Raw genomic sequence first — 13,922 nt, 5'->3', positions numbered from 1 at the left:
GAGTTCACAGGAGAATCTAAGGAACTATGAGCTGACTCCCAGAACTGTCGTGTCACAGTATGAAAAAGTTACAGAATTAGTCCTTGTGGTTAATACCACAGGTTGCCATAGCAAACCCTTGGATATAACCTATTAGCCACAAAGGGCCCAACCTACCAAATATAGAGACGCAGTTGTTGTGCTAGTCCTCAACGTTGACTCTAGATACCATGAAGCCTCCAAGTTTCAGTAGTTACTAACATGGAAATCTCCTTCTACTTCTTACCTATGGACTTGCCTCACTACAGGGATGCAATGTGTTCTCTGGATTGGGACTAATGCCCATTATTAGTGTGACTACTATTGAGCTAATCAAGACCTGACGGGCAACATTATCAGGCTGGGCACCAACAAGCAGTGAAGCAGAGCTAAGCTTTTATCCTCCCCAACCTTTCTATGTGCATCTCTCCATAGCAGTGCTGGAAGAAGTGATCACTACATGATCCTTAAATGTGTTTATACCAAGTACATTGCCCTTGTGTGGTGTGACACTGTATTTGTGCTAAGTGGAATAGATTTAGAACAGACATTGAAAATGAAAGAACTATTGATCCTTGACCCTGCAAGTTAATTTACATAAGTAAAAGAATCAAGTTTGGAATTATGACTGCCATTTCATCTGTTCCTTTCTTTCAACAGGTGAGCCTTTGAATTATATTAACTTCCATGGGAAAGAAGAGATAACCAATAAATTGGAGATAGGAGTAGCTGTAAGGTCTCTCACCAAAGTTTATAAGCACAATGACAAGGCAGCTATTAAAGACTTGAATCTTGATTTCTACAAAGGAGAAATTACAGCTTTGTTGGGACCCAATGGAGCAGGGAAGACAACAATAATGTAAGTGATAATTTATAATCTGCTAAGTAAACCTTAAACATCTGCAGATAAAGGGATCTTGAACCATTACTTTTCACTAGTGGTCAGACTAAATAAGTAATTTAATTCAGCAGGTGTTCATTTTCAAAGCATTTCTGTAGCTAAAGATTTGGTGAATAAGGTATTTTTTCTCAACAGGTTCTTTTTCTAAAACTGTACATTTAAACGTTCAGGATTTGATTGAAAAGGCTTTCTTTATAACTACATCATGTACCACCAGACAGCTGGTGGATAAAATTTGGTTTTGCATTTATGATGTCAATGCAAAGAAAAAGTTAGCGAAAGAGTTATTTCATATATGTTGCTGGATGTAATTATGTTTTTTGATTTACTCTTTGCAAAGCCCATTGGTTTGTAGGTGTGCTTACTTTTGGTAGCCACATCACAATTATATTTCAAAGTTCCAGAGTTTTAATCTAGCTCGGACATTATTGAATGCAATGAAGGAGAATTGTGAAAATGACAATTTGTAATTACTCGCCTATTAAGAAAAAAGTTTCTTGCTGCTTTGCAGTCTATTAAGTTGTGTATCCTAAAACAGTTTGTGGTGTTTTGCTCTCCACAAAGGTCAATGTTAACTGGCTTGCACCAACCCACCTCTGGGGTTGTTTATGTTGGCGGAAGGAATATGAATCGAGATATCTCAGACATTAGAGAAGAGCTGGGAGTGTGCCTCCAACATGACGTCCTGTTTGACACCTTAACTGTTGAAGAGCACCTTCAGTTATATGGCACAATAAAAGCACCAGAGTGGACAAAAGAGAAGTTGCAGAAAGAGGTGAACATGTAAGTCTCAGTATGTCGACATACTAAACAATTAAGTATCTACAAAAGAGCTTTGGGCAGGAGATTCTAATGGGTGTCATTTGATTTTTAAGTGCATCTGACCCCATACTGGCCTATTTCAAGCCTGGTGCAAATTTACTTTCCAGAATCTTCTGTACTTCTTTCCATAATATGGGGCATACACCCAGACTGAACTGATCAGCAAGCTAATTTTCTGAATTTTGCCCATTTATGGCCTAAATTTTATAAGTTAAAACAAATTGTGTTACTGATTTTGTGGTTATGAAGGTGAATATTCATTAAGATTTGAAGGAATATGTTATTTCAAAGACAAAGTCCACTTACCTCCATCATTTGATGATAATTATTTTTTGGCTAGTCAGCTTTCTGACCTTAAGAAACTACATGTATTGTCATATTCAAAACTTTTTTAAAATTATAAGAAAAAACTTCTCTTCTGTTTACCTGATATGCTGTATGTATAAACTCCCAAAAAGCCTTGTTCCTGTCACTTACAGTGAGTTTGAACAGATTGAACAGAACTAGGTTGAACATAACAGTTACAGTTAACTTGAAATACAGAGGGCAAATGGATACTAAAATCAACCAACCTGCCTCAACAAAGCAGTCAGGTTCTTGATTTTTGTTTCCTATGAATACCAGGGTTGACCACAATCTAGTGGCCCATATGTTGTGTCTTTCCTTGCTTCAGTGCTTAATGGTTAATCTCATGTTCACTCAGTTTCTGTATTATGGCTGGTGGAAAGTTGCTGAGTGTCTGCTGGCAGAACTCTGATACCTTGGAGGGTAACTTGAGTGAGGTCCCATTTTCTAGTGAGCATGCTTGATATATGCTGATTGGCTTTGAGACAGTAACAAAGACCCTGATGGAATGGCTGCACAATGAAATCCACTGCCTTTGTTTCCCACTATCCTCAGAGTCCACCTGATCGATCAAGCTTTTAATCACCAATCCTAATGTATCCCTCGCTCATTGTCTTTTTTATCCTATTATTTCTGTGAGCTATCTTTGCATGTTATTTGTTCCTATAGCAAGGATCCTATATAAATGCTTCTTGTTGTTATTAGCTATGTATATTGAAATTTTCTGGAGGGATTATTCTGCATCGTTTGCAGTTGATCTATTTTAGTGGGTGGTAGTCTGGAAAAAACGTGGAAAGCTTCTGCTCATGTTCCATCGTATATCTTATTCTGTAAAGCTCTATGCCAGAGGTGCTAATCCATAATTAATGCTCCTCCTATTCTGTCTGATCTATGCACATTCAAATTGCTTTACTTGATATCCTGTCTCGCTGTTACTTGTGCTATTTTATCTCTCATACCAAACAGTTAACCGAAAGAGAAGTTAATTTGACTAGCTAATTTCAAATAAGCTGCTAGCTCACAACCTTGCAAGCTTGAGCAGTTATGACATTTCTAGTGGAGCAGAGGGACAGAAATACTCAGCTGTCACAGTCAAAAACCCAATACTGTATATTCAATAGAGATTAACTTACAGAAATCCTGCAATGATCAAGACATCAGTTTTATTTCTCCCATTACAGGCATTTGTGCAGTCCTTAACCACACTCACTCAGGGGCCCTAAAGCCCTACAGTTTTTAAAGACATTTTATCCTTTCAGAAAGCTACAATATTTCTTACATAGGATTCTAAAGAAATATATTGTGCATTTAAAGAACTTCACTTCCTTAATGTCTACTTCATTCAAACACAAATTTTTAAGTTGTTTGATATTCTATTAAATCAATAGAATTCTGAAGAATGTGTGAACTTGTTGATGCTATGCAAAATCTCTATTTATCTTTACGCAGTGTGATTTTTCAGCACTATTTTTCTATATTTTAATCATTTGTATGTAAGTTCGTCATGGTGACAATGCTATATAAAACCTCTGCAGCACACACAAAATGCTGGAGGAACTTAGCAGCCCAGGCAGCATTGATGGAAAAGAGTCAACAGTTGACATTTTGGGCTGGGATCTTTCATCAGGACTCAGACCTGTGTTCTGATGAAGGGTCTTGGCCTGAAACGTTGAGTGTTTACTCTTTTCCATGGATGCTGCCTGGACTGCTGAATTCCTCCAGCATTTTGTATGTGTTGCTTGGATTTCCAGCATCTGTAGATTTTTCTTGTGTTTATATATAAAACCTTTGTTTCTTTCAGGGCCCTTGAGAAAGCAGGAATTTATCAGTATCAGCATAAACGTGTTGGAACTTTGTCTGGAGGAACAAAAAGAAAGCTCTCATTAGCGATTTCATTTATTGGAAGCTCCACTACTATAATTTTGGATGAACCCACCAGCGGCGTTGATCCTTGTTCTCGACGTAATATCTGGGATATAATACTGAAATACAGAGAAGGTAAGGAAGTATGAAGTTTACTCTGACAAAATATTATATAATCTGTGGGATTTCTCAAGTTACCCTTGGTATGGAATTTAATTTTAATCTGGGATACAAAAAGGGAGAGAGAGAACACCTCATTATCATGACTGAATTCTTCTTTATCCTACATTTATGACCACTCTTCATGGATATTGGAATCCACCTTTTGTACTTTAAAATAACAGATTCAATTTCATTGACAGATTTTCAACAAGTCTTCATTGAAATAAGTGTTCTGTGTTCCCAACCATTTTTTATGCCATAGACCAATACCATTAAGCAAGGGGTCCATGGAGCCAAGTTGGGAACCCCTACCTTAGAGCATCTTTCTGTGAAATAGCAAATACTGCCAATATCAACTGAGAGGCTGATCACGTTGATGGTGAATTGATATTGAATATGAAAATGAGAGGTCAGAATAATCAGACATCTCCTCAACTGTGCGTTATCATTCAGTATCACTGTAGGTCCTGTTCCTCAGATCTATGTTTATGTGAACTCTTAACTTTCTATGTCCTAAAATCTGTTGACCTCATCAAAGTTTGGATGCAAAATTATTTTTGCTACAATCTGACAGATTTTAAACAATTTAATTTTTATATATTTAACATAAGAAAATAGTCAGTTATAGTTCTTGCCCCTTGGTTCAAATCAGTGAAGGGAAGTTGAAACTTATTAACCCAACTGCTGACGTAGTTTGCTTCTGAGAGGCCAGGCCTTACTCTCTTACAACTGGTTTTAGAACATAGACCATAGAACATTACTACACAGTACCGGCCCTTTGGCCTATGAAGTTATGCTGACCTTTAAACCTACTCTAAAATCCACCTATCCCTTCCCACCAATATAGCCCTCCAGTTTTCTGTTCATCCACGTATCTACCTAAGATTTTCTTAGATGTCCCTAATGTATCTGTCACTTTCCTCCATTCACCTTAAGATTATGGCCCCAGTATCAGCATTTCCACTGGGAAAAAGTCTGTAGTTATCCACTCAATGCATGCCTCTTATCACCTAGCACACCTTTCATCCTCCTTTTCTTCAAAGAGAAAAGCCCTATCTCACTCAACCTATTCTCATAAAACATGCTCTCTCATCCGGGCAGCACCCTGATAAATCTGGTCTGTACCCTCTCTAAAGCTTTCACAACCTTCCCATAATGAGGTGACCAGAACTGAACTCACTATTCAAGGTGTGGTCTAATCAGGGTTCCATAGAGCTGCAACATTACCTCGTAGCTTTTGAACTCAATTCCCCAGCCAATGAAAGCCAACACACATCTTCTTAACCACCTTATCAATCTGTGCGGCAACTTTGAGGGATCTATGGACTTGGACCTCAAGATCCCTCTGTTCCTCCATGCTGCCTAGAATCCTGCCATTAAGCCTGTATTCTGCCTTCAAAGTTGACCGTCCAAGGTACATCATTTCTGACTTCTTGAGATTGAACTCCACCTGCAACTTCTCAGCTCAGCTCTGAATCCTGTCAATGTTCTATTGTAGTCTATGACAACCTTCTTTAATATTCACAACTCCACCAACCTCCATGTCATCAGCAAACCTACCAACCCACCCTTCCACTTCCCCATCCAAGTCATTTATAAAAAAATCACAAAGAGTAAGGGTTCCAGAACAGATCCTTGCAGAACACCACTGGTCACCGACCTCCATTTACAAACTTCCTCTGCCTTCTATGGGTAAGCTACACAGCCAAGTTTCATCAGATTCCATGCCTTTTGACTTTCTGAATGTGACAACATTGGAAAACCTTATCATTCACCTTTCAAAAATCCATATACTATATACCACATCCACTGTCTACCTCCATCAATGCGCTTTGTCACATCATCAAAGAATTCAGTCAGGCTTGTGAGTTACGACTTACCCCTTGCAAAGCAGTGCTATCACAATTCAGACTATGCTTCTACAAATGCTGGTAAATCCTGTCTCTAAGAATCTTCTCCAATAATTTGCCCAACACTGAAGTAAGACTCATTGGTCCAGAATTACCAAGGTTATCCCTATTCCTTTTCTTGATCAGTGGAATATCATTTGCCACCCTCCAGTCATCTGGTACTACCTCTGTGGCCAGTGAGGGTCACTGTTATCCTTTAGTAAGGTGGGATGTGTCCTGTCTGGCCCTGGGGACATCTCTCAATGCCCTTGGAATGGAAATGCCTTCAAAAAGCAGTGGATACAGCACAGTCCATCACGGGTAAAGCTCTCCCCACCTTTGAACATATCTTCGTGAAATATTGTTGCAGGAAAGCAGCATCCATCATCAAGGACCCCCATCATCCAGGCCATGCTCGTTTCTTACTGCTACCATCTGGAAGGAGTTACAGGAGCCTCAGACCCACTCCATCAGGCTCAGGACTCATTATTACCCCTCACCATCAAGCTCATGAAACAAAGGAGATAATTTCACTTGCCCCATCACTGAACTGTTCCCATAACCTATGGGCTCACTTTCAAGGATTCTTCATCTGATGTTCTCAATATTTATTGCTAATGTATTATTATTATTATTATTATTATTATTATTCCTTTGTTTTTTTCTTTTTCCATTTGGACAGTTTGTTGTCTTTTGCACATTGGTTGTTTGTTTGTCCTGTTGAGTGTAGTATTTCAGTAACTCTATTGTGTTTCTTGTATTTATTATGAATGCCCACAAGAAAATGAATCTCAGGGTAGTATATGGTGAAATATACAGTATATACTTTGATAATAAATTTACTTTGAACTTTGAACATATTATGATCCTGTGTTACTTCTTTCTAAGGTTTTGATTTAATCTTTTACCAAACGAGCCACCCCACCCAGTCAGCCTGGCATTCGATACAATGTGCTTTCTTGGATGTTAAGCTTCCTACTATGATCTTCTTTCAGCCATGACTCAGTGATGCCCACAATTTCATACCTGTAAATCTCTGAAGATCATCTTATTCTGTATACAGCATGCATTCAAATATTACACCTTCAGTCCTGTATTCATCTCCCTTTTCGATTTTGCCCCCACATTACACTTCCTGTCATTCCTCACAGTCTCACTACAAACTGTATCTCCGGTACTTGTATACCAACTGCCCCAACCTCAGCTCTATCAATCTAGTTTCCGTCTCCTTGCCAAATTAGTTTAAACCCTCTTGAACAGCTCTAGCAAACCTGCCTGCAGGGATATTGGTCCCCTTTCAGTTCAGGTGTAATCCATCCTTTTTTATACACACCTTACTCTACCCAGAAGAGATCTTAGGAATCTAAAACCCTTCTTCAGCCATGGATTAATCTGCCAAATCATTTTGTTCTTATCCTCAATAGCATGTTGCAAAGGCAGTAATCAAGAGATTACTGCTCTTGAGGTCCTGCTTCTCAGCTTTCTACCTAACTCACTATATTCTCTCTTCAGGGCTTCACCCACTTTCCTACAAATGTCGTTGGTACCAATATGTATCACCTTTGAGCTGTTCACCTCCTTTAGAATGCTGCGGACAGTTGTAAGACATCCCTGACTCTGGCACCTGGGAGGCAGCATACCATTTGGGTGCCTCTTTCATGTCCAGAGAATCTTCTGTCGTTTTCTCTAACTCTGGAATCTCCTATCTACTGCACTCCTCTTTTCTCCCACCTCCTTCCCTTCTGAGCCACAGAGCTAGATTCTGTGCTGGAGACCCGGTTGCTGGAACTTCCCCTTGGTGGGTCATTCCCACACCCAACTGTATTCAAAGTATGTTTATTACTGACGGGATTGGCCACAGGAGTACTCTAGGCTGCCTATTCCCTTTCTCTCTCCTGACTGTCACCCAGCAACCTGCCTCCTTCAAGTTAAGGGTGACTTCCTCTCCTATTTATCATGTCTTCATTCTCCCATGTGAATCGAAGGTCATCCAGCTGCAGCTCCAACTCCCTAAACGTTGACCCTAAGAAGAAGTAACGACAACAACAGCCACACAAACCCCTTTCCCCAACTTCCCAATCACTCACACACACTGACAGGTCAAAACAGGCTGCCTTTAGCCATTTCAAATGGGCTGTTTGTATCAAAGAACTTACGAGTGTCATTAATTTTTATTCCATTCGGCTTCAAAGCTCATGGAAGTGTAAGTGGCTTCAGGAAAAGAAAAGTCAGAACAAAAGCAGTGCTAACATGCAAAAACTGTAAAATACTTCCATAAGCTAAAACTATCTAGCAGTTTTAAGTGCTAAATATATACGGCAGGATTTATGCCCACTAAATTGATGGCAAGATAATAAAGAGGAAATGGTAGGTCTGGTTTATTCCACATTACTATTTACTCAGTCTCGATTGTTGGATAAATTCATTATTTCCATACTTCATCAGGTACAGTGAATTAATAGCACTGAAATTATGTACTTCTGAAATCAGGAAACCGTATTACTAATACTGCATGTGCTATACAACAAATTTTTAATTAATGATACTCACTTACCTGTTTGCCATTGTGATCTGTATGCATCTGTTTTCATCTTCCCAGGTCGAACCATTATATTCACGACTCATCATTTAGATGAAGCTGATGTCCTGAGTGATCGAATTATCATTCTTGAAGGTGGTCAGTTAAAATGCTGTGGCTCCCCTACTTACTTAAAAGAACAGTATGGACACGGTTATAGCCTCATCATATCAAAAAAGGTCATGATTCTGAGCTTGTGATGTATATGTAGAATATAAGCTGAATGATCTTGATGTCATGAATTGTGGTATTGTTAAAAGATTATGCTGCTGTTAAGTTCTGAATTTCAAACTTTAAAACTTGTAATTTTCCTTGCTTGAAGAACTTAGTTGGGGAGCAGAGGAAATGGAAAACACTTGCTATTTTAACCCTTAGTTTCTCTATCATAGTCTAAATCTAACCACCACATAAACCTGGCCAGAGTGACATGAAGCAAGGGTCAAAAGTACAAAATTATGTAATATCAAAAGTACGAAATTATGTAATATGGATTAGTGGGGTCCCAAGCAAGTTCTTTCTGTAATAAAGTCAAAATACTTTAAAAATATCAACAATTTTACATAACTAGGCCTCTTGCTGTCTTGGAGCCTTCTTGTACAGCTTCCACAAGTGCAACAGCCCTTGTTTATGAGAAATGTGCAGGGTTAAAATAATTATAGCATCTGACTGATTATCTAATCAATTACAAAATGTTATTCAGGACTCACATTTCCCCCGGTGGGCTCTCTTTCAAGTACCAATTTCAAATGAGTGTAGAGTACTTACAGGTTCAAGTGCTTCAGTTACGTTATAAATTGACTCTCTAAATAACTGATGGAACCTTAATGAGAGCTGCTCACAGCACTCATTAAACAGAGAGATGAGTTAATATTCCTTTAACTGCTGTAATTTATTGTATGGAGAGAATATTATGTTATGGTAAAGTACACTGTAATAAAAGGAACTTTTATATTCAATAGCCAATTACAATAGTCAGTAGGTCTCCATCTACACTTTATTTAACTTTACTGGAAAACAGTAATAGAAATCAAATAAATGGATAATGAAATATATTTGATTTTATTTATTCATATTTATTTCATCTGCTTAATTTTAAATATATATATATTATTAAAAGCTGTACTTGTGTATCATGGATGCTATGAACTACTTCTTTATATTACTTATTATAAAGTAAATATATTTGAAAGTGTATAAGCTGGAGGTCCTACACCGATATGTGTTGGCAATGTATAACACTCTTTGCTAAAAGGTGTTCTCAGAAATTCTCTAATGGAATGGATAAAAATTAAATTAGTATCAATAAGTGTCATTTGTGTTTGAGCAAGTTTTAGTCTTTCATGTAGGAACTAGTTACAAATCATTAGGTTATCAATAGCTTCAGCAATCTCTCAGCAAGAGTTTAATGTGCTGCTAAATCATTTTGTTCATGGAAGTATGATTATTGAAAATAATTTAGATAGTTTGGCTTACAAATTGATAATCAAAAGTTTGCATTAGTAACTTCTGTTACTCTTATTTTATCAGCCTTCTGCAGAAGGATCTGATGAGTCATGTGATGTTGGCCTTGTGACTTCCCTGGTAAAGGAACATATTCCCCAGGCCTTTTTGAAAGAAAATGCCTTTGGAGAATTGACATACATTATTCCCTCTGCTGAAGATAAGACTGCTTTTGAGAAATTGTTGCATGCTCTGGATGAAAATATGGAAAAGCTATATCTAAACAGCTACAGCATCTCTGATACTACACTGGAAGAGGTAGGGCTTCTATTCGTCACATTAGCATTAATGATGCTGAAAGGCATTTAACTGAAATTCCAGGCTGATTTTGAATAGCTCAAAAGTCAAAAATAATTTACTGTATTGCATTTCATTCCAATAATTTGAAGACAAATTAAGAAGAGCATTAAAGATGAGGCAGCTTGGCAACCTGATGATAAATTGAGATAGAGTGTAAATTGAAGAAAAGAGACAAGTGGGGTTTGATGAGTGTGTAGTCCTACGCATAACGAGGACATGAATGTTTAATGGTCTTGAAACAACTCAGAGTAAAGCTGTGTAAATGACACCTTTTATCTGAAATCTTTGAGGATTTTATTTATACATGGACCCAACAGGTTCAATGAAATCCAGTGGATTTCTACTATTGTGTGGAATTAGGAAACACCACACTTTAAATAAACTTAGTATTTAAAAAAAAAATACGGTATTTCACACCAGTGAATGTGTGGAATGGTTTTCCTGAAAGATTGGTTTGAGAATATGATCGATTAACTTCATAAGAGTGTATTGCAAGACAATTTGGGTCATCAAACACACTAACACTTTTCAACTAAAGATTTTTACTGATTAGTTTTTGACCAATTGTAAATGAACAAAGTAATTATGTTTTGAAGCTGATAGTTTTTTTCTTTTATTCTACCATTGGATTGCTACTTTCTGAATTCCCACAGCATGTGGAAATAGGGTAGGAGAGACAGAACTATCAAGCAATAGTCACCCAGTACTCTGGTCTAAATTTGGGAGATTGACAAGATTGGCTATGAAGTACAATTACTGCTGCAGTGAAGGAAGTTAAAATGGCCTAATTGAGAGCAAAGCTCTGCAGCTTAAAATACAAATACATTTGTTTCCTTACCTTTCCAGTTCTGATGAAAGGTCACTGATTTGAAATGTTAAATCTGACCCTCCCACTGCTGATACCGTGTGCCTTTCTGAATAATTTCAACATTTTCTTTTCTTTGTGATCAAATCTTGATCCCAAAATAGGGAATTAAAGATTAGATAACCTGCTTTAATGATTTAGGTTGAAAAGTAATTGTTGGGAAGGATAGAGGGAAGACATCAGATTCTTTGAATTTTAATAATTTTTTTGTTAAACTCCTTTGCGGGTAGACTGGATGTCAATTTTTATTTCTCTTTCAATAATCAACATCTCTGACAGTATTTGAATTAAACTGAACTGTCAGTCTAGTTTATTAACTCCTTGTTTTAAGGCGAATGTATCTTTCCAACTTAAAGCTATCATTGTCCAATGGCTGAAGCATAAGGATAGTCTTAATACAAATAGATTTTTAATTTTGATTCTGATTAATGAGCGTTTTAAAAGTTGCTTCACTGGGCTGTAAACTTTTTTTGTTCCTGGTGATCTTATTTACACACACAATATGTGTTCATATAATAAAATTCTACTTTCCCCCTTTGGCCTCACCTTTGACTTCGATCTTCCACGACCCCTGAGGTGATGGACAGGCAATTGCTATTAGTTTTCTGCTCTTGTTACGTTTTGTTAACCAATACCTCTGCACTGCCATGGAGTCAAACAGCACAGAAACAAGCCCTTTAGCCCACCATGTCTACTATAAAAATCAAATATCCATCTGTCCTAATGCCATTGACCAGCATTCCGTCCAGCACTCATACAGTAGCGTCATAGAAAAGTACAGCACAGAAACTGGCCCTTTGGCCCATCTAGTTCAGGCCAAGCCATTTAAACTGCTTACTCCCATCGACCTGCACTGGGACCATTACCCGCCATATCCCTACCATCCATGTACTTATCCAAACTTCTCTTATATGTTGAACTGAGCTCACATGCACTGTTTGCGCTGGCAGCTTGTTCCATGCTCTCACAGCCCTCTGAGTGAAGAGTTTTCCCCTCATGTTACCCTTAAACATTTCATCTTTCACCCTTAACCCATGACCTCTAGTTGCAGTCCCATCCAACCTCAGTGGAGAAAGCTTACTTGCATTTACACTATCTATACCTGACATAATTTTAGTTACCTCTATCAAATCTCCTCTCAGTCTTCTACATTCCAAAGAATAAAGTTCTAACCTGTTCAATCTTTCCATATAACTCAGGTCATTCAGACCTGGCAACCTCTTTGTAAATTTTCCCTGTACTATTTCAAACTTATTTACATCTTTCCTGTACATAGGTGACCAAAACTGCACTCAAAACTGCAATTCACACACTCGCCTGGTGTTTGCCTGAATTCTGATGCACCTGTTCATTTCTAAGAAAGCACTGGTCTCTGATATATATAATTTGCTGAAAGTGTGTGGTTGAGAGCTCAGTGGACTAGAAAATGCTTAATTTCATAATGTCAGTATTACTACACCGGTGATAATTCAGGCAGCATTGCCAGCAGTTTACAGTTTGAAGAAAATCATTTAATAATCTCACTTTAGCATACTGACTGTGTTCTATGTGCAGTAAATGTGATAATACAATGCTTAATCTTTGTAGTTTCCATACAACATTGAATGTTACAATTTAAAATTTAAATTAATTAAATTTATAAGTACCTACACGGCATCTTTTCTGTTTATATTTCCTCAGGTGTTCCTGAAGTTGATGCAGAATGAAGAACAATCTGAACAACATGACGATCAAGATGGACAGTCTCTAAAATCTGAGAGTACCACTTTTCCTGAGAATGATAGTGAGTCAGCTGATTTGGTTTAAAATCATTAGCACTCAGAGCATCTCACTCACTTTAAAGTTATGGTGCCAGCTTTAACATATCAGAATTAAATAAGTCAGTCTGTGATCTCATAGTGAGCATATAATAGGGTCTGTTTTCATGTGATTCTTTTGATCATCACTGAGGACAGTTAGGAAGGGCTTGCCCCATCAAAAGGCCTGAAGGTGTTTTATTTCCAGATCCATCAGTATTCTGTCCGAAGGCTGCTTTCAGCTGACTGCTCCTGATCACACAAAAATAGCTTAAAACCTTCCTTCAGAGTTTTGAATGGTAGAGCATACATTATCCTGGACACATGAAAATTAATCTGAGACCCTATTGATCTTGCCCAACCACAATAGTTTTCGAGACCCAGCCTGCTCTCAGCTGCAGCAACTCTCTTTTTCAAAGACTCCACTGAAATGACTCTGATTCGAATCTCAGTTGCACATGTATCACAGCTCTAGTGACCCTAGTTCAACCCTGGCCTCCGGTGCTGTTTTTATGGTCTTTCCAAATTGTCCCGATGATTATGTGGGTTTCCAATGGATGTTCCAGCTTCTTCCCATTTCTCAAAAATATGTAGGTTGATAGATAAATTAGCCACTGTAAATCACTCCCAGGGTGTAGATGAGTATTAGAATCTGGAGTAAGCTGATGGGAACTTGGGGAGAATAAGAAAGTTTATATTATTAATGACATGTAAAAATACAAGGTTGACAGTAGGTGCAGTCTTAATGGGCCAAAGGGCCTGTTTCTGTACTGAATCTCATTATGATCCGGCAGTAAGAAGGAGGTGCTACTATCAATCACATTATTCCCATACTCTCACACAACAAGGGTACTGGAATTGGCTTTTGTATGTGGATCCTAGA

General features: G+C 37.9%; 1 protein-coding gene across 1 annotated transcript in view; it reads left to right on the top strand.

The window, feature by feature from the left end:
• LOC132395165 (ATP-binding cassette sub-family A member 13-like) overlaps positions 1-13,922 on the top strand; it is a 205,445-nt gene that overhangs the window by 141,759 nt on the left and 49,764 nt on the right. The window contains exons 39-44 of the mRNA XM_059971462.1: positions 679-877; positions 1,484-1,702; positions 3,888-4,084; positions 8,600-8,757; positions 10,106-10,336; positions 12,924-13,026. Coding sequence (XP_059827445.1) covers positions 679-877; positions 1,484-1,702; positions 3,888-4,084; positions 8,600-8,757; positions 10,106-10,336; positions 12,924-13,026 — 1,107 coding nt within the window. The remainder of the gene's footprint in view (positions 1-678; positions 878-1,483; positions 1,703-3,887; positions 4,085-8,599; positions 8,758-10,105; positions 10,337-12,923; positions 13,027-13,922) is intronic.

This window comes from Hypanus sabinus, chromosome 6 (genome assembly GCF_030144855.1).
Source record: "Hypanus sabinus isolate sHypSab1 chromosome 6, sHypSab1.hap1, whole genome shotgun sequence".
NCBI lineage: Eukaryota > Metazoa > Chordata > Chondrichthyes > Myliobatiformes > Dasyatidae > Hypanus > Hypanus sabinus.
Note: the sequence above shows the minus strand (reverse complement) of the source record. Positions and strands in the feature narration are given on the sequence as shown.